This window comes from Mus musculus, chromosome 1, assembly GCF_000001635.26.
Source record: "Mus musculus strain C57BL/6J chromosome 1, GRCm38.p6 C57BL/6J".
Classification (NCBI taxonomy): Eukaryota; Metazoa; Chordata; class Mammalia; order Rodentia; family Muridae; genus Mus; species Mus musculus.
Genome location: NC_000067.6, coordinates 18,114,668 through 18,135,515, shown reverse-complemented (window position 1 = coordinate 18,135,515; position 20,848 = coordinate 18,114,668). Strand labels below are relative to the sequence as shown.

The following is a 20,848-nucleotide window of genomic DNA, read 5'->3' as shown; positions in this document are numbered from 1 at the left end:
TTTTGGAGCACAAATAAAAGAAAGTATGAGCACTACCAGAGTTCAGAGAAAAGTTCACTGAAGGAACTAAGGAACTAAGATATCAGAGGTTTCCAGACAGATATATGGATACTAGACCACTGGACTGATTAAAGGAATCTAGATGTGCAAGGTGAATTTACATAAGAGATTTGATTTTTGTGAAAGTAAATGAACAATCTCAGAAAAAAAATAGACATTCCTTTACTGTTTTATTATAGAGGTTGTAAATATTTGTGGATGAACAGAGAGTCAAATGTTATGTTTTTCATTGAAATCAAATGCTCAAAGGAGGAAGTCTGTGCATTCTTGTGAGCCTACAAATTTTTCTTTAATATAAACTAGAGCTGATTGCAATGATGGAAGAAACCAGCCTGTGAGCATGTTCCAAGGAAAGGAGTTGGTGTCTGTAGAGGTTCCATGGGAATGTACTCTTGACCTGAATGACTTCTGTTTTGTCAAAGCTCCATTCTGGATTCTTACCATTCTTAAATTTACTCAATAATCCAGTAGTAGCTAAGGAAAAAACATACACCATTCAAATTACATATTAATTTTGATAACTGATAAAAGAAACCTTGGGAAATATATGGGTTTTAAACCACACATATTAAAGACTCATTATGGCAACTAATGCGAACACAGACTATTTTAGAAAACTATTTTTTTCTTAATGAATTACAAAGTAAAATGTATAACTTTTTAAAAAAGGAGTCATACATTCGAAACTACAACGGTAGTTTGAATTTTACTTACACTTTTAAATGCACCCACTTGTTTTAAAGCCCACCGGGTTTTTAAGATATAAATATAAAAGAGCTATAAACCTGGAGAGTGAAAAGAACATGTAGTCACATGCTCAAAATACACTCTTAATTTTGGTTCTTACACACACATGCACACACACTTACATGCACACACACACACTTGGACTCAAGTATTCATTGTTCATTTGTAGAGTACAGGCATTGCTTTCAACAGCTTTATATAGAGAGAATGAGCTAAGGCAGAGAGTCATTCCGTGAACAAGAGATGTCAAGCCATGGCTTTTGTGATTCCTATTGTTCAATAACAAGAACTTCTACTTGCCTCTAAATATGAATTATAAATTTGAAAATTTCGAAGAACAGTATAATTTGTGTACTGTTTTCAACCCAAAAATGTAGAAATCCTTAAAACTTGAATACTAATAATTTCTAAATACTAAACATAATTGTTCACTGTTAAGTTCTAATTTCACATTGCCTATAGGTCTCTATGTAATAGACTTTGTGTGACAAGGGCTACTTCAAAGAAGTGATATTAATGAATAATTTTCTGGTAGCCTCTCAAACTGGATAGAGCTCTCTATAATAAACTGATCACGGAATCACAAACTGAACCACAAGAGGAAATTGTCAATACCCATAACGCCTTCAGGAGAAAAGTGTCCCCGCCAGCCAGGAACATGCTGAAAGTGGTAAGTCTAGAGCACAGCATCAGTGTAGAACTGGTGGCATTCCCTACATTGTTACTTAGTCTTATGTACTGTGACTATGCCAATTGTTTGATCATCGCAACAAATCTATGTCATAACAGCAAAAGAAACTGAGTCTAAGAGAATGTGACTAACTCTCTCATGTATATGATAGAATAACAATTCTGACTCAGCCTCAAATCAGTCTTAGGTGCCTTCAGACATGTGACATGCATTTGAGAATCCGGATGTTCAAATTCATAGCTAAAAAAATTTGACAGATTTTGAAAAAAAAAAACTAGTAGTGAATTTCATTAAATTCCATAGAAATTTAGAGATCTGACCTTGGCAGTGCAAAAACTGATGGTTTCTATCACAAGAAATATTTAGGGACTCAAGACAGTCAAGAGTGATGAAGTTCAGTCAACAGTGCAGGCCCTGAGCAGTAGTTTTCAATCTATAAATATCAACCCCTTGGGGGGTCACAAAGCAGTTATGCATTATGGCTTATAACAGTAACAAAATTACAGTTGTGAAGTAGAAACAGAATAACTTCATGGTTAGTGGTCACCACAATAGGAGGAACTGTACTAAAGGGTCACAGCACCAGGAAGGTTGAGAAATACTGCCCTATTATCATATGATAATAACTGGCAGTACACTCCTGTAAATGATGGAGAGGAAGCAACAATTGAAAACGAATGTAGTTTCTGAAAAATTATCTCTAGACCACCTTAAAAATTAACAGTATTTTCTGATACACTATTTTAAAACCATCAGTTGTCATAAGTATCCATGTTTGTGCTACTGTTAATAAATGTTCTCGAGCTAAACATAGTGATTTATATCTAGACTCCCAGCATTCAGATAGACTCCGAGGCTGAGGCAGAGGATCCCTAGGTGTTCAAATCCAACACAGGCCACATGCTGCGCTCCAGAAAATGTATTCTTATAGTTTCTAAAAGTAATCTAGTTTATTTAATTTTGCACTACAATGGTTTCCACTGCAAGGAGTCTCAATTATATGATCAATTTTACTCTAAATCCTTAATTCAAGAGGGACATACCCAGTAAATCTGATCCTAATCATATTAAGATAATTTCCAAATTCCTATCTACCAGATGAACAAATAACTATTTCTAGGAAGGGCTCTCTACTGAGCAGTCTAATTATATACTGAAAGCAATTTTGGTCTTTTCAATTCCTTGGTTAGACACACACATCAAAAAGTCCCCAAAGGCCCTTATACCTTTCCTACTCCCTGCTCCCCAATCCACCCTCTCCTGCTTCCTGGCCATGGCATTCTCCTGTACTGGGGCATATGATCTTCGCAAGACCAAGGGCCTCTCCTCCCATTGATGGCCGAATGGGCCATCCTCTGCTACATATGCAACTAGAGACACAGCTCTGGGGGGTACTGGCTAGTTCATATTGTTGTTCCACCTATAGGGTTGCCCACCCCTTTAGCTCCTTGGGTACTTTCTCTAGCTTCTTCATTAGGGGCCCTGTATTCCATCCAATAGATGACTGTGAGCATCCACTTCTGTATTTGCCAGGAATTGGCATAGCCTCACAAAAGAGAGCTATGTCAGGGTCCTGTCAGCAAAATCTTGCTGGCATATGCAATAGTGTCTGGGTTTGGTGGTTGAACATGGGATGGATCCCTGGGTGGGGCAGTCTCTGGATGGTCCTTCCTTCCATCTCAGCTCTGAACTTTGTCTCTGTAATTCCTTCCATGGGTATTTTGTTCCCCATTCTAAAAAGGAGTGAAATATCCACACTTTGGTCTTCCTTCTTCTTGAGTTTCATGTGTTTTGCAAATAGTGTCTTGGCTATAAGTTTCTGGCCTAATATCCACTTATCAGTGAGTGCATATCATGTGGGTTCTTTTATGATTGGGTTACCTCACTCAGAATGATATCCTCCAGATGCATCCACTTGCCTAAGAATTTCATGAATTCATTGTTTTTAATTGCTGAGTAGTACTCCATTGTGTAAATGTATCACATTTTCTGTATCCATTCCTCTGTTGAGGTACATCTGAGTTCTTTGATGTCCCTCAAAAGTATTATTTCTTATTTGAAAAACGGAAACAAATAACATGTTTTGGATGCAGTCAACTAGAAGAGTAATTCTACACAATAGCCACTAGATGGTACCGTACACACATACAGTAATTATCTTTTCACTGTCATGCTGAGAAAATTGACCTTTACTCTGAAGAGTGATGGCAATAATTCTAATGTTGCCTCCTACATTATTACTAAGTCCAGTGAACATAATGTGTTCTAAAAATTTCGTTAAAATGCCAATCTCAAACCACAGAAGTAGGGTAAAACGAGTCTAAAAAGAGTTGTAACTGTCTGTACATCCTTAGAAAATTTATATAAAAGTCTGGGAACATACCAAGGAAATCATGTTATTGTTGACAGTGTAACACACAGGCTGTGAGCACACTCTGACGATGCTGGGTGCAGGATTGTCAGGATGTCACTGCTACTCCTACATACGTGTGTCTGAGTGGTTTATTAAATGATGCTTCAACTGAGTATATGCTACACTTAGCCCACCCAAATGAAGAGTTCAGGCTAATCTCGAGTAACTGATTCAAATTCTCTCTTGTATGACCCTTAAAAGCTTTAGAACCTGGTTTTGGGCTGGAGAAATGGCTCTGCAGATAAGAGTACTGGCTGCTCTTCCTGAGAATCCCGGTTCAATTTCCAACATCCACAGGGCAGCTCACAACTGTCTGTAATTCCTGTTCCAGGTGATCCAACATGTGCTCACAGATATACATGCAGGCAAAACACCAATGAACTTTAAAAAATAAAATATTTTTTAAAATTCACACACAGTACACTGAGTTACTGCAAGAGTGGAAGATTTATGGTTAATAACAGTGTCTAGGAATGTTAACTCCTTTGCTTTAATCACTACTTGAGGCAGGGATCTAGAACTCTGCTTTCATTCACAGAAGCCATTTGTGTGCTAAGTGCATATTTTGAGACTCAAAATATCACAGGTTGATTGTAAGGACTGCCGACTGGACAAAGCTTTTGGCATAACTTCCATATCATCTTTACAGAAGCTGTGACTCAAAGAGGTGAAATGACAAGCCAGGGTTTTCTTGTTTGCATCTCTGTTGCAGTGATGAAACACTGACCCAAGGGAACATAGAGGAGGGGGTTTATTTGGTCTAAAATGCCTGATGACAATAAATTGTTGAGGAAAGGCAAGGCAAGGTCTAGCAGAGGCCATAGAAGAATGCCTCTTACTGGCTTATTCTTCATGACTTCTCCCATCTGTTTTCTTATATCACTTAGAACCACATACAATCTCTGATCAAGAATATGTCACCAAAGCATGTTCCCAAGTCACTATGATGTAGCCAATTCCTTAGGGACAGTTCTTTCTTTCCAAGTGACTCTAGTTTGTATCAAATTGACAAAAACTAGCCAGCACTGAGATAAAACAACCGATAAGTTGCTGGGTTAGTTTTGTGATTGTTTGTTTCCTGAAACTCTTTACATAAATTATAAGAAACAAGTTATGGTCTGAAGGTTATAACCTAATTTTGAATTTGTAATATCACAAGAAACTGAAATGAATTACACACTTGTTTTCTTTCTATGTTCCTATTAGAATATTTAAGGAAAATGTCACCATGTAAAAGATCAGTTTCCACAAGAAAGGACATAAGGAATTGTACATTTTTTTTTATATAGAACACAAGAATCTTAGGTTGAGAAAGCTAATTTCATTGTGTTTCTGGATATTCTCTTGCCTTACAGAGTTGGAGTTCAGCTGCTGCAGAGAATGCTAGAATCTTGGCGAGGTACTGTGACAAGTCAGACAGTGACTCACTTGAGAGACGACTACCAAGTATGTATGGGTCTGCATGACACAACTTGCATTAAATAGTTTTCCCAACACTATAGTGAAATGCCTGGGGGTGGGGCTGATCAATTCAAAGGGAGGGGTTTGTTTTTAAATCATGGCTTCAGAAAGTTCAGCCCGTGGATTTTTAGCTTGAATGATTTGGAACAGAACGGAGGCCACATAAGATAGTGGATTGAAAAGTGGAGGATGCTGTTCACCTCAAATAGAAAAGACGTAGGAGAGAGAAAGAGAGAGAATGCCTTCAGAGATCCAACTCTGTCATATAGGCTCCAATTCTCAAAGCACCTACAACCCACTCAGTCCCAGTATCTAGAGAACAAGCCTTCAACAGGTGAGACCTTGTGATACAGTTAAGGTGCAAATAACTTTTAAACAAACAAAAATGTTAATGAATAAAATAAATCTCAAAAAAGAACGTGCCTACAAACAACTGGACAATAGTATGCTAACAGATAGAATCTACAGGGACCCTCACCTATCCTTGCTGGCAGATTGTAGCTTGATATCATCATTTTTAATTTTTAAAATTTGGATACTTTTATTTTTGTAGTCTAAGTTCTCATCAACAGGAGGAAGCTATGATCAGCAACATTAAAGAATGAAGCACATCAGGCTCTCTAGGAGGTTTCTATTCAAACATCTCTCAGTTGTCCACAATTTTAGGATGTGACATTTCCTCAGTTTGGGGACACTAGGATATGAGGAACTCTAGAACTACCCTAATAAACAATTTTGAGTGCTCAAAGGTAAGCTCAGTTTTGTCATATAAACTAAACAAGTACTACCCAATTTTTAGTGAATCCTACAGAATTACGTAACATTTTAAGTAATGCTTTCTTCCAAACTAACTTTAAGAAATACAAATGTAATTTATACTTATAGATTATTGGAACTCTTATGCCACTGTGTTAAACAATGCGGGTATCATGGTATTCTAAAGAAAGACAGAATTATTCCTCAATATCAAATCCTACATAAAGCATATAGGACAAATGGATCCACCATCTTTTGAGCATATGTATCCTCTTTGTAACTGATTTTACCTCCAGAGCTGGTTTACTTTCAGCTCTCATGTGCTCAAACAGACTTTTACCATCATCCTTTACCTGATAAAAGACAGAGATTGATATCTGCAGTCATGATTTTAAAGCTTTCTCAACAACTGTCAGTACCATCGCTTGCCAGACTTGAGCACAACATGATCATTCAGTGAAACAGATAAACAACTGAGTTTATTTCCTGTTTTAAAACAATGCCTAGGTGATCATGAAAACATTTGGGAAATAAAATGAGGAGATCCTCTGTGTTCTAACATAAAAACATACTACACAGGCTTTTTCCTCATTTCAGATACATTTTGTGGAGAAAATATGCTTATGGAACATTATCCCTCTTCCTGGTCAAAAGTTATTGAAATCTGGTTCAATGAGTCCAAATACTTCAAATATGGAGAATGGCCATCCACAGATGATGACATCGAAACTGATCACTACACTCAGGTAATCTGTATTCTTCTAGATATACACATGACTGGATATATGTGTCAGTAAAGGATAACTACTATTTCTCTTCTCAGGCCTAAGGAAAATAACCCAGGAAATCCCAAACATCTACTTCCTAGATTGTGGCCAGGATAATGATAATACCACTTGACTGACAGTGCAAACGGGAAATTCCACCTGAGCCCACCTTCTTGTCTAAGAACAAGTAGTCAATAACTTCTCAGCTAAAGAGTGTCAGTCTTGAACATATTTACATATGAGTAATCGTAAAGGATCTCAGTAGGTTCAATACACAACCTATATGTGTCTAGATCTATATGTAATAATAATGATTAAAGAAGGAACAAGGAGCTCACGTTTGAAATGGAAGATGCAAAGTGATATAGATAGGGCTCATGTATGAAGTTCTCAGTTAACAGAGTTTTTTGTTTGTATTTTTTTCAAAAACAATTTTTATTAGATATTTTTTTCATTTACATTTCAAATGCTATCCTGAAAGTTCTCTATATGCTCCCCCTGCTCTGCGCCCCAACCCACCCACCCCTGCTTCTGGCCCTGGCATTCCCCTGTACTGGGGCATATGATCTTCACAAGATCAAGGGCCTCTCCTCCCAATGATGGCTGACTAGGCCATCTTCTCTTACATATGTAACTAGAGACACAATCAATAAACAGATTTTTTTTTGGTTTGTATTTTTATGATTAAGTGGAAGCAAAAGGCAATCAGTAAGTTTATGGGTAATATACCTGCTGGAGTCTTATAAAGGATCTGAAGATCTGTACTCTGGTCCTTATGAAGAAAGGCAAATATTTTGTCTAATGAGGCATTTTCCCAGCCCACTTAGCTTCATTAGCATGTTTTAGTTTGAGTAAGTTTTAGTTAAAGTAAGTTTTATTATGAGATTTCAACATGCAATGTATGTGCAGATTATAATCACTGCTTTTATTTGCTATTTACTGTCCCTGATCCATTTCCACATCCATCACCTCATTGTCCCTCTATTGCCATGACACATGAAATTCATGTGTGACAGAAAACCTAATCCTTGACTTAAGGAGACTATCTATATTCTCTCAATAAAAAAGATCCATAGTTCCGTACATTTTCCTGAAAATGGCATATTTTATTGTTCTTATTGTTTGAAAAACTGTCTTTTGTGTCTTTCTAACACATTCATATGGAAACAGATACCTAGACTGTCTTGTCTATTGTTAATGGTACCCTTGTAAAGACAAGAGCGCATGTCAGTATTGTATGTTGATCAGGATTTCCTCATATATACATCCAGAAAAAATAAAACTTAAGGAAGTTCTACTTCTAATAATTTAAGTAACTCCATACAGATTTTCACAAGGGATTCCCAGTTTATGTTTCCACCAGCACCATGCAGGAATCCTTCTCTTTCCACAGCATCACAAATATTTGTACTTTTATTTTTCTGGAGAGCCATCATTCTAAGAGCAGTGACACGGAATCTTGCAGAAATGTTGATTAAATTTTTCTAACAGCTGAATATGTTGATAATTTTTCATGTATTAATTGGACATTCATATTTCTTTTAAGTACAACCAACCAATAGTTAAACTGTTCAAAACCTGACACTGTCAAGGAATAGTATCATTTTCAAACCACATCAGATCTACTTTAATTTCTTTCATTTAATATTCTACAGATCTCACCATGAAATATTTAAGGCTCTTTGCTAAAGATTCTAAGTAGTTTATTGCCATTGTGCTTTTTAAGTAGAACAATTTTCTTAATTTAATTTTCTTATTATTCATTTAGTTTTAGTGTTATAGAAAATTTGAGAGTGATTAATGGGAATAGATAAGGTTTTCACAAGAGAGACAAAGTGATCATATTACCCAGTATAATATTTACATTTATATTAAATGCAGGATGTAATCAGTGGAGGAAAATAGACAAAGGATTGACTTAATTTGATTAAAATTTTGAATTATCATTTGCCTGCCACACAGAGTCCAAGTTAATTTTAAAGAAAAATATCCCTAGAATCTCTAATGTAACAAAATGTATGCTAGAGAAAGAGTATTTAAATATTTAAAATGTAAAACATTAAAATATAGTTATTGTCCACAAAAGAGAGGACTCGGAAGTGTTCACTGGTGATTCTCATAACTTACATGAAGTAAATTTTAGTTAGGATTGACCATATAAGTTCCCAAAGATGTACCTCAAATAATCAGTTATGAATGTATGCACAGAATTATTAAATAAACAACAGCAAATTATCTTTTCTTTAAGGATCAGTACCACTGAACATAAACAGCATGTGCAAAGAATCCATGATACCTTAAAACTTAGCAGGTTAATCCAATGATTTATGATGCCAATGGATTAGAAGAGAGCCTGAGAAAGAAAAACAGTGAAAACTATGATGATGCAACCCCAGTCTTATAACCCATTCATACAAAGTCAATCCCTTTCTTATATCATATGGCTTTGGTTCTTTCAGTCTTGTGCAGCAATTTATCCCTTTGACTTTCTATTTATCAAAATAATTCAAGCCATATCAAATAAATTTATAAAAATAACTGGTCCCATTTGCCAAAGGTGCTAGAAATTGTATAACATTTTGTAAATTAATAACAAGAGAGGCCATGAATTTAAAAAGTAGCAAAATTATATAACAGGGTTTGGAGAAAGAAAATGAAAATACTGTAAAATTATCATAATCTTAAAGCCAAAGAAATATTTTCAAAAATCAAAGAAATTGGTCTTTATTTGCTTAAATTTTAAGAGAAAAATACTGTCATTATCGTACAATGATAAGAATCCATTAATATTCATTTTTTCACATTATTTGTACTTTTTCTTGAATATGGACTGAATGAATAAATGGAACAAATACACAAAATAGATGTTCTAATGTATTTTTATTGTAATTTTTCAAAGTATATGTTCTATATTAGTCAGAGGTTAACAAAGTTTCATAAGGCAAATGTACGTTTAGGAGAAAGAATGAGAAGAGAAACTTGCAATCATTGAGTTTTTGCCTCATCCAACGTTTACATAGTGGGTGGAGCCACAGATTTCATGAAAGCGTATTCTTATTCCCCATAGATAATTAAATGCTGTCTGGTGTGGAGGGAAACTGACTCCTGGAAAAGTTGTGAAGAGAAAGTAATACTTTACAAAATCAGTCAGAGAAAATCACTATGATAGAAAGAAGAAGAAAGAGGAGGAGGAGAAGAGGAGGAGAATAATAGGAAAAGGGAGAAGAAGGGAGAAGGAGAGGAGGAGGAAGAGGAGGAGGAGAAGAAAGAGAGGAAGGAGAAAAAGTAGAATAGAAGAAAAGGCAAAAGAAGAAGAAACCTGATTAAAGATTTCAGTGTTGGCTGAGGGAAATACAAGCCAGGCTCCTACCCAGGTCACAGAAGAAAGTGGGCGCCATTGCATCACCCTTATTTCCTTCTCCAGCTTTTTTAAACATTGTAATATTTAACCCTCACTATACAAATGCATGTACTGGGCAGCATTATTATAGTCGTCTTACAGATGAGAAAAATGAAACCCTAATAAAGAAACTTCTAGATCCAATCCAAACAGAACCAAACCAAAACTAAAACCAGAACAACAAAAACAAAACAAAACAAAAACAAAGTGAACAAACAAACAAAATTATTACCCAGCTTAGAAATACAGAGGTGGAATTTAAGCTTGGTTCATTTGCATTAAAATCCATTTGAGTATTATACTCTATGCTTGACCAGTAATTAAACACTGTTCTTGGGTTTGAGTCTTATAGAAATAACCTTTATCATATTAGCATATTCACCGCATAGGTTTGACATGGAGAGAATGAGCTGAATAGATGATATCAATTCTGGGTTTCATTGGGAATTAATATAACGAGATTCTTGTTCCACTAAGGTGTCCTAAACACATGAGTTTTTCATATATCTGTCTTCTGGATAAGACATGTAGAATGCAAACTTAAGACATGATTTCCTATTTAAGATTAACTTTTAGTGTGTGTGTGTGTGTGTGTGTGTGTGTGTGTGTGTGTGTGTGTGTGTTTGTGAACGTGCATGTGTGTTTGTTTATAAGTGTTATACATATAGGTAATAAGAAGGCCTTGGATACCTGGTATTGGATTTAGAGATGGTTATTGGCAGTCTAGGTGGATGGTGGAGTCACTTTCATGTCCACTAAAGAATCAAGCTCTTATAACCATTGAGCCATCACTCCATGACGTGCATGCTTACATATAATAACAATAACAGTGCTGATGTTGTCGTTAGGGAACATGAAAATCTGTCATCAAGTCATCTCTTATCTTTACAGATGGTCTGGGCCTCTACCTACCTCGTTGGCTGTGATGTTGCAGCTTGTCGCAGACAAAAGGCAGCTACATATCTTTATGTGTGTCACTATTGTCATGAGTATGTGATGCCAGTTTATTATTCTTTCTAAATAGCGTATCTTCAAAAAATAACCTTGTCTAAGGTTTCAAATATTGTAAATTAATGTTCTAGGGTTTTTCCCCAGTTATTTTGTTAACAAAATGTCACAAATATACCCCAAATGTTTGATTTTTCATCATGTTTTTACTAAGTTAACAGAGATATACACATTTGGAAAATTTATTGGTGATTCTAGTCATTCACTGGAAAGTGTTATCATACAGGGAAGTGAATTTGAACTGGGTTAGGCTAAGAAAGGAGATGCAGGCAAATGCCACTCCCTGTGCTAGGCTTTGGGATCCCTATGTTGACTTGTGTATTTCCTTTAGAAATAAAATTTATGTTACTCTGAGTGACATAAAGACAATGTTTTATTTTTAACAGAGAAACAATTTTAAAGGCAATATATGTATGCATATATATTATGTATGCATATATTACTTGCATACAAACATATGCATACATACAATGCAAATATAAAAACCTTTTAAAATAAATTAAATGCACATATTCTAAATGCTACCAACACAGGTACTAGTCACAAAATCTAGAACATATAACCCAATTATTTCAGAGAAATCAGATGTACTTCCTTGGACCAGTGAGTATATTTTTGTAACTTTAAAAATGGCACTAAGAGGGCTGGTGAGATGGCTCAGTGGGTAAGAGCACCGACTGCTCTTCTGAAGGTCCCGAGTTCAAATCTCAGCAAACACATGGTGACTCACAAGCACCCATAATGAGATTGGAAGCCCTCTTCTGGCATGTCTGAAGACAGTTACAGAGTACTTATGTATAATAATAAATAAATCTTTTAAAAAAGTGGCACTAAGAACTGCATATTATCTAAATAAACATTTAGATATTGATAGTCAAGAAGTTTTGCATTTCCTGAAACTTCAAATATTTCATATCTATGGCTTTTTTCTACAATCTTTCCCACACCCGGTACTTTCTTTAGTTTTTTTTTTTTCATGTTTATGTGCTTTTATGATTTATATACTGTAAAATGAGGTAAAAAGATGCTAATGAATTGTGTACTTTTGCCACTAAACTCTATGTTTTCTACCACAATTTTCCAAGTTCTTGATTAAAGCAGTACTTGCCAAATTTGACTGTACAAATATCCAGAGCCCTGTTAGAACATGACTGCTCAAAGATAGGGAGAAATGAGTCCAAGTGTACATACACAGAACTGCTATGGGATGAGTGCAAAGGCAGTGCTCCTAGCCATGAATCTATATCACAAAACCCTTGTAACTAGTAGCTCTGTTTGCAAATACACTTAAACACCATCTTTTGAATTGGCTGCTGGCAGTAGATGTAAGTTAGTATTTTCCCGTGACAGTTTTCACTATATCTCGACTTCTTTTCTTTTTTAAAGGGGAAATCATCAAGATACACTAAATATGCCTTATAAGGAGGGCTCACCATGTGACGATTGTCCAAATAACTGCGAAGATGGACTGTGCAGTGAGTTGTCTTTGTTGTTTAATTTAGGTTGCCTGAAGTTGGCATACCAAAATGGGGAACACACATCCTTTAAGTGAAGCATTGACCTGCGGTCTATATTTCTGTGACTTTCATCTTAATATATACATTATTTCTGCTTCCCTTCTAACACCCAGAGTAATCCAACCTCTTTGACTTTATCACTGGAGGGCAGAATTAGAATATCTATATATGAAAACTTACCTTCTTGCCCAAAAGTTTAAAATTATGAATATAGAAGCATTCTAGGTAAATTATTAATATGCATGGCTACTTTTCCCAGACACTTCCTGAGATACCTTATTGCTGACCACAAACTATTCCTTTAAGGTTACCAGTCTCTCTGAAATGCTTACTGCTCTATAACCCTCAACTTGTCTGTAATAGATCAGTGTGGAATTTTTTTTATTATCACTTTTATTTTTTTTAAAGTCAAGTCATGGCATTTCCCCTTCAACAGTTCCTCATCCCGTTTCTCCTCCCCCCATCACCAACAGGATGTCCATCCCTGTGGCAAACCTTCCCAGTCCCTGGGTCTCAAGTCTCTGGAGGTTTAGGTGCATCTTCTCCCACTGAGGCCAGACTAGGCAGTCCTCTGCTGTATATGTGTCGGGGGCCTTGGACCAGCTCATGTATGGTGCCTGGATGGCTCAATCTGAGAGATCTCAAGGGTCCAGATTAGTTGAGACTGCTGGTCTTGCTATGGGACCACCCTCTACCTCAGCTCCATCCAGCCTTCCCCTAATTCAACCACGGGGTTCCCTGACTTCAATCCAATGTCTGTTCTAAGTGTTTGCCTCTGTTTCACTCAGCTGCTTGTCAGGCCTCTCAGAGGACAGCCATGCTTTGCACACCATAGCATCAGTAAGCGTCAGGTCTTGGAACCTTCCCATAAAACGGATTCTGAGTTGAAATGGTCACTGGACCTTGTTTCTCTGACTCTTCTCTGTTTTTGTCCCTGCAGTTCTTTTAGACAGGAACAGTCCTGATTAGAAATTATAACTGTGGGTTAGTAACCCTATCCCTCCACTTGATGCCCTGTCTTTCTGCTGGAGGTGGACTCTACAAGTTCTCTTTTCCCATTGTAGGGCATTTCATCTAAGGTACTTTCCTTTGATTCCTGACAGTCTCTAACCTCGCATGTCTCTGGTACTTTCTAGATCCCCCCCCCCCCCACCTCCTACACACCATGGTCGCATATTTCCATTCATTATGCTGGTCCTCAGAGTTTCTCTTCTCTTTCCCCCACCTCATACCTTATCACATTCCCTTTTCCTCTTTCCCCTCCTTTTCCACCCAGGTTCTCTCCCTTTGCCATCCATGGTGATTTTCATCTCCCTCTCAAGTGGGATTGAAACATTCTCACTTGGTCCCTTCTGCTTGTTAACCTCCTTGAATTCTGTGAATTGAATTCTCTACTTTTTTTTTTAACCAATATCCACTTATTAGTGAGTACATACCATGCATGTTTTTAGGTCTGAGTTTCCTCACTCAGGATGATATTTTCTAGTTCCATCCACTTGCCTGCAAAACTCATGATGTCCTTGTTCTTAACAACTGAATAGTATTCAATTGTGTGCATCTGGATTGTTTCCAGCTTCTGGCTATTATAAATAAGACCACAATGAACATAGTGAAGCAAGTGTCTTTGTGCTATGGTAGGGCATATTTTTTTGTACATTCCCAGTAGTGGTATAGCTGGGTCTTCAGGTAGAGATATTTCCAATTTTCTGAGGAACCTCCAGATTGATATCCAGAGTGGTTGTACCATTTACAATCAGTGTGGAATTTTTGTAAGCTGACCATTATTCTTCTTCATTAGCTCAGAATCTATCCAATACTGGATTTTTCTGATCTCTCTTATATTGCCATCCAGATATACTACTCCTTAGCATATGCCTAAGGAACTTGGCATCCTTCTCCACATATTCTTATGTAATAGTTGTCATTTTCACTCCACTCACAATAACTAGGAAATGAAAATATGAACCTCTTCAATAGATTAATGGATAGTGAAAATATGGTATGTGTATGCACTGTGGAATTCTGTTCATCCTGAAAAAAAAACTGGAAATAAAATATTTTTCAAAGAAATTGGTGAAACTGGAAAATACTATGCTGATTAAGGTAACTCAGGCCCAGAAAATAAATGCCACATGTTCTCTCCTATTTGTGAATCTTAGCTCCAAAGTTTTGGATGCATGTACCTCCTGGGGTAACCTACAGAAATAAGGAATGTAAGAAGGACCACAGTGTGGGGCTGACAGCTCTAGAAAAGCGAATAGTAGGACACAGGCACGATGAAGGTGAAAATGGCAAATATAGAAAGGAGACTATAACTGGGGATAAAGGAATATGGGCAATATATAGGGAGAAAGAGGACCGAGGAATATATAACAGTAAGGTTGTTTAAAAAATATGTTGAAATATTTTATGTTTAGTTCAAAATATACACACAGTTTAAATCTAATTATATGACTTGGAGTAATAATGCTTCCCTCAATGCTTCTCCCCAAATCATAGACTATCTAACAAAATCCTGAGAGCCAGGAATGTGAAACCTTCCTTCCAATCGTTGGTCAGGAGTGTCTAAGAGACTCAAACACAAGAAAGTCTATTTCCAATGCCTTGCCTGCCAGCCAGAACTTTAAGGGAAGACCCTGATGCTGAAGATAGTACAGACTTTGGACACAAAAATCAAAGAAATTAAGCTTGGATTGTGAATGTCACAATCTGACAAAGCTCCAACTCTATAGACAAAAACCTATAGGCAATTAGTGATTGTTTTAAAAGGGAGTATAGTACTGCAACTTGGAGACCTCTCCTTTTCTAAAGAGAAACAGGGGAGCAAAAGTAGACGAGAGATTGCAGGGAAAGGAAGTTGTAGAGGGAGAGAGGAAAAATGGGAGAAGAGGAGGATAGAAAGTAGAAACATTAGTTGAGATGTAAAGTAAATAATAAATTAATTAAAAATAGCCAAAGCAATCTTGAGAAAATGTGAGGGACCAGGTCTTGCAATACTAAGCTTTAATATATCCTACAAAGCTATATTAGTCAAAACAGGACAGTATTAATAGAAAGATACGCCTCTAGAGCATATGGGCAGAATCCAATGGGCAGAATACAAGTAAACTTGTGCAGCTATAAAGAGAAGGTAATAAAAAATTTAAAAAGAAAAAAAAAAAGAAAAGGAAATAAGGGGAAAGGGAAGGAAAGAAGGAGGGAAAGAGAGAGAGAGAATGAATGAATGAATGAATGAATGAGGAAGAAAATCAGTTTTTTTAGGGATGAGACCCTTAATAGATTATCCAAGTCTTGACACATATATAAAATCTAAAGAAGAGTCATCAATTAAAGAGAGACAGAGGAAGAAACATTGGTGGGATCCTATGAGGAAGAGTAAAGGATAAAAATGATATAAATACTATATATAAGTATCAAATTTTAAAATATTTTATTATTAAATACTTTATTAATTTAAATTATAAGTTAAAATATTATAACATATAATTCATGCCACTTATGAAACTAGCACTCCTAAAGAGAGTCCCATTTTTCCCCCATTCTCTCGGTCATTCATAAATAAAGAATGTGTGTTTGGTCTACATCTTAAATTTACTCCTCTGTTTGTTGAATTTCTTCATGGACAATATGTCCGTTGATGACAATGGAGTGTTAAAGTCCTCATGCATCACTTCTTGGAAAGCTACTAATATTTGGTTTGTGTACTTAGAAGCTTTTATGCATATGCACTTAGAATTTTTATTATTTTACCCACTTACTGTTTATCATTACACAATGACCTTCTTTGATTTTTCCTGAAGTCTATTTTATCTGTAATTAATGGAATGACACTTGCTTTCATCTGAATTTTATTAACATGGAATATCTTGATTCATTCATATACTATCTGCTAGTGTGAATCCCCAGAGATTTTCTTGCAAACAACATCTATTTAAATATTGTCTTGTTTTCTGTTTGTTCATTTCCTATGTCTTTCAGGTGGAAAATGAAGATTAATTTACTTACATTCAAAGACATCAATAATGATGTCATTGTTCAAACTTGCTTTTTAGTTTTCTTTCTTTTTTTTTAAAGATTTATTTATTATTTATTATATGTAAGTACACTGTAGCTGTCTTCAGACACACCAGAAGAGGGCATCAGATCTCATTACAGATGGTTGTGAGCCACCATGTGGTTGCTGGGATTTGAACTCTGGACCTTTGAAAGAGCAGTCGGGTACTCTTACCCACTGAGCCATCTCACCAGCCCACTTTTTAGTTTTCAAATAACCCATTTTCTTCCTCTCACACAGCCTTCTTGCAGTTAGTTTACTTAATATAATAGTACATTTTGATATCTGACTTATTTTTTTGTTTTCTATTAAAGATGTTTTCTTAGCAATAAGTTGTCAAAGGAACTTAGCACCAGATGTGAGGTACCCCCTGTTACATTTTGTATTATAGAATTTAGAAATAACAGAAACTTAGATAAAATAATAAAAATAAATGGAGAATACTTTGATTTTTAAAAGACTATATTTGCAGATTGTTTTCTCTTCTGTTAGATTCCTATTACATGTCAAACTTTACATCTTTCTAAATCTCTTACTTCAGTATATTAAAGAACCTGTTATTAATTTTATTATTTTAGTTTTAGTATTTATACTAAAGAGATGGGTAGCTTATGCATTACATTTGTAATATTGGAGTATCCTGAATTTGTGTGTAGAATTACTATTTTCACTGAATTTTATACTTCCCAGGATTTCCACTGTTCATATTATAGGTAAATTTGTTCAGCTTAAAGAATCACCTGCAGCATTTTTTTCTATAGGACAGGCATAGTAAAAATTCCCTTTGACCTAATTTTTTCTGATTTTGCATGTATCTTTCCTTCATTTCCAAACATAACGTTGGCAGGGACAGAAACCCTGCTTCACAGTTTCTTTCCTTCCACACTGAAAAAATGTTCAAGTCCCTGTTTTCCTAAGCCGTGGAGCATGGACTATGTCAGCACACTGCTCTTAAGAATCTCCTTTCTAACTTTCCATTTTGAGTTGCTGATTATACAACACATCACGATATATGTTGAGCTAAATAAGGAGGGCAAACGTGACTTTCCTATACCTGGATATTATTACTTTGTACAGATTAAAGAATGAACACTGTCTTTTGCGATGTCAGAGGGATGGTGGAGCGTGTTTATAATGACCTGAATGTCACAATGTCACAGGTCTAGAGGCTCAGTTCATGAACAGTGATTTAGAGGGAGGAGCTGGACAATTCCTGATACTGAATTTCTCTATGTTGAGTTTCTTTTTTTTTATTAAGGCATTTTTATTAGATATTTTCTTCATTTACATTTCAAATGCTATCCCCAAGGCCCCCTATACCCTCTCGCGCCCTGCTCCCAAACCCCTCCACTCCTGCTTCCTGGCCCTGACATTCCCCTGTACTGGGGCATATAATCTTCACAAAAGCAAGGTCCTCTCCTCCCATTGATGGCCGACTACATCATCCTCTGCTACATATGCAACTAGAGACATAGCTCTAGGGAGTAATGGTTAGTCCATATTGTTCCTCCTCTAAGGTTGCAGACCCCTTCAGCTCCTTGGGTACTTTCTCTAGCTCCTCCATTCGGGGCACTGTGTTCCATTCAATAGATGACTGTGAGCATCCGCTTCTGTGTTTGCCAGGCATTGGCATAGCCTCCCAAGAGAGAGCTATATCAGGGTCCTGTCAGCAAAATCTTTCTGGCATATGCAATAGTGTCTGGGTTTGGTGGTTGTACATGAGTTTCCTAAAGAGATCCAAGTACACGGCCTGGACATAATTCTTTGTCTCACGAGCAGGAGGATCTCTCTTTAAGCTGTATTTTTATGTTGAGGAAGAACTATCATGGCAGTTTTTCAGTTAGTTTGACTGCTTTCCCTATTTTCATACCATAAAACCAAGTACTGAGATCTCACAGATGGTGAATTTCTTGTGATGATAGTTTCATGCCTGACTAGGCACTGAAATGAACGTGTCTTTAGAGAGAGTTGGTTGGAGAGCACTTTTTCTTTTTTCTTTTTCTTGGATCTATGGGAGTCATGTGGAAGCATAGGGAGAAGTATTGCAGGCCACAAGGGGAATAGGGAGTCCACAAGAAGACCAAAAGAGTCAATTCACCTGGACCCTTGGGGGCTCCCAGAGACTGAACCACCAACCAAAGAGTGAGGATGGGCTGGATCTAGCCCCCTGGAAATATAGCAAATGTGTAACTTGGTCTTCATGCAGGTCCCCGAACAACTGGAGCAGGGGCTGTCCTTGAACCTGTTGCTTGGATATAGTTCCCCCAGCAGCGCTGCCTTGTCTGGCCTCAGTGGGAGAAGATGAGCCTAATCCTGTAGAGACTTGATCTGCCAGAGTGCAGTGATACCAATGGGAGGCATCTACCCTCTCATCAGAGAAAGGGATGGGAGAAGGAGGAGGAGGGAGGATCTGTGGAAAGGGGATACTGGCAGGAGAGGGGGACAGATATAGGGAGGTAAAGTAAATAAAGAAATCAATTAGTGGAAAAAGAGTATATCCTTCAATGATAAACCTCAAATACATTTTAAAAAGTGACTGAAATGCCAGTGTCTTATCATAATTGTCATGGTAATATTGTTCTCAAAATGACAGAGAAATTGCAAAGATCACTTATCTCCAGTCTGTTCAGGTGCAGTGTCACCAATTACAAAACTGATATTGAATAAACATGCTTCATAGCATGACAAGCACTTTCTCCTTTACTTCAAGGGGATCTGATTCAACATGTCAATTGTTTTGCATTAACCTAAAAAGCTAACCTTAATCAAGTTAATCCTTTATTATATAGAACTTTTCTCTTGACGTCATAAAAAGATGATGTCTTTCCTTAATGGTCACAACTGTTTTAAGCACATTGTTGCATACCATTCTTTTTGCTTTCCAGCTAACCCCTGCATTTATTATGATGAATACAACAACTGTGATACGCAGGTAAAACTTTATGGGTGCTCACATCCAGCTGTCCAGCCATTCTGCAAGGCTTCTTGTCTGTGTACAACTGAAATAAAATAACCTAAAGTTTGCTACTATGCTCTGAAGATAAAGTGTGTTTTCAGGCTCAATTATTTCACCTTAATGTAATGTACTGTAAGATTTTGTACTGAATTTCATTTTTTTAAATTATGCTCAAGAACTTAATTTTTAACCATCATTTATAGACATCAATATATTTTCATCAATTCTGTGCCCAGTGCATGTAATAACAAAGATTTAAATTTCATTGTTTAATGAAAGGGCAAGTCAAATGCTTGCCCCAAATTTAATACATGTGATTTGTGATATGTAGCTAAACTTAATCCAGCTAATGAATATTCTTCATCTGTAACTTGTAGTAAAATAGCTTTTACCTAACCCTTTTCCCAATATCTCCACTTCCCAACAACCCTAATTTTTTTTGTTTTAATGTTTAATTTTCATTCTATTTTAAATCAGACATTAAAAATATTCAACAAACAAACAAGAGTCAGGCTTCAACTTGAAGTATAGATATGACTCAACTAAGAGTGGTCAAAATGTCTCCCAAACTCATTAGTATCTCAGCATGCATGTTTGTGATGTAGGAAATGAGAGCCAGGCTGTCTTTGGGTTCCTTGTCCCTTCACCTAGATTTCTCCTGTGCCCTCCTACACACCCCTGTTGCCCTGAGCACCCCATTCCTAGATTGTCGTGTATCTAAAACCATAATGAAATGACCATAACACCAGGCTGCCAAATTATTTGAAATATCTAATCCTTTAAATTATATTGCTTTACTAGAAAAATTATGTCCTAAGATAGTTCTGTATACAGTTCTAATAAAAGGAAAAAAGTTCTGTATACAGTTCTAATCAAAGGAAAAAAAGTGTGTGTGTGTGTGTGTGTGTGTGTGTGTGTTGTGTGTGTGTGTGTGTGTGTGTATGTGTGTGTGTATGTGGTGTGTGTGTGTATGTGTGTGTTTGTATGTGTGTGTGTGTGTGTGTGTGTGTGTATGTGG

General features: G+C 36.5%; 1 protein-coding gene across 4 annotated transcripts in view; it reads left to right on the top strand.

Moving 5' to 3' along the window:
* The window catches only part of Crisp4 (cysteine-rich secretory protein 4), a 31,014-nt gene extending 10,387 nt beyond the window's left edge, over window positions 1–20,627 (top strand). For 2 of the 4 annotated variants that reach the window (NM_001347048.1, NM_001347047.1), the window contains 6 exons: window positions 1,343–1,477; window positions 5,267–5,357; window positions 6,726–6,874; window positions 11,187–11,284; window positions 12,690–12,778; window positions 19,760–20,325. In NM_001347048.1, coding sequence (NP_001333977.1) covers window positions 1,343–1,477; window positions 5,267–5,357; window positions 6,726–6,874; window positions 11,187–11,284; window positions 12,690–12,778; window positions 19,760–19,887 — 690 coding nt within the window. In that variant the 3' untranslated portion in view covers window positions 19,888–20,325. Of the gene's footprint in view, window positions 1–1,342; window positions 1,478–5,266; window positions 5,358–6,725; window positions 6,875–11,186; window positions 11,285–12,689; window positions 12,779–19,759 lie in introns of all 4 variants that reach the window. The other 2 variants (XM_006495589.2, XM_006495591.4) reach the window with 2 other exon arrangements.
* Window positions 20,628–20,848: the final 221 nt, after the last annotated feature.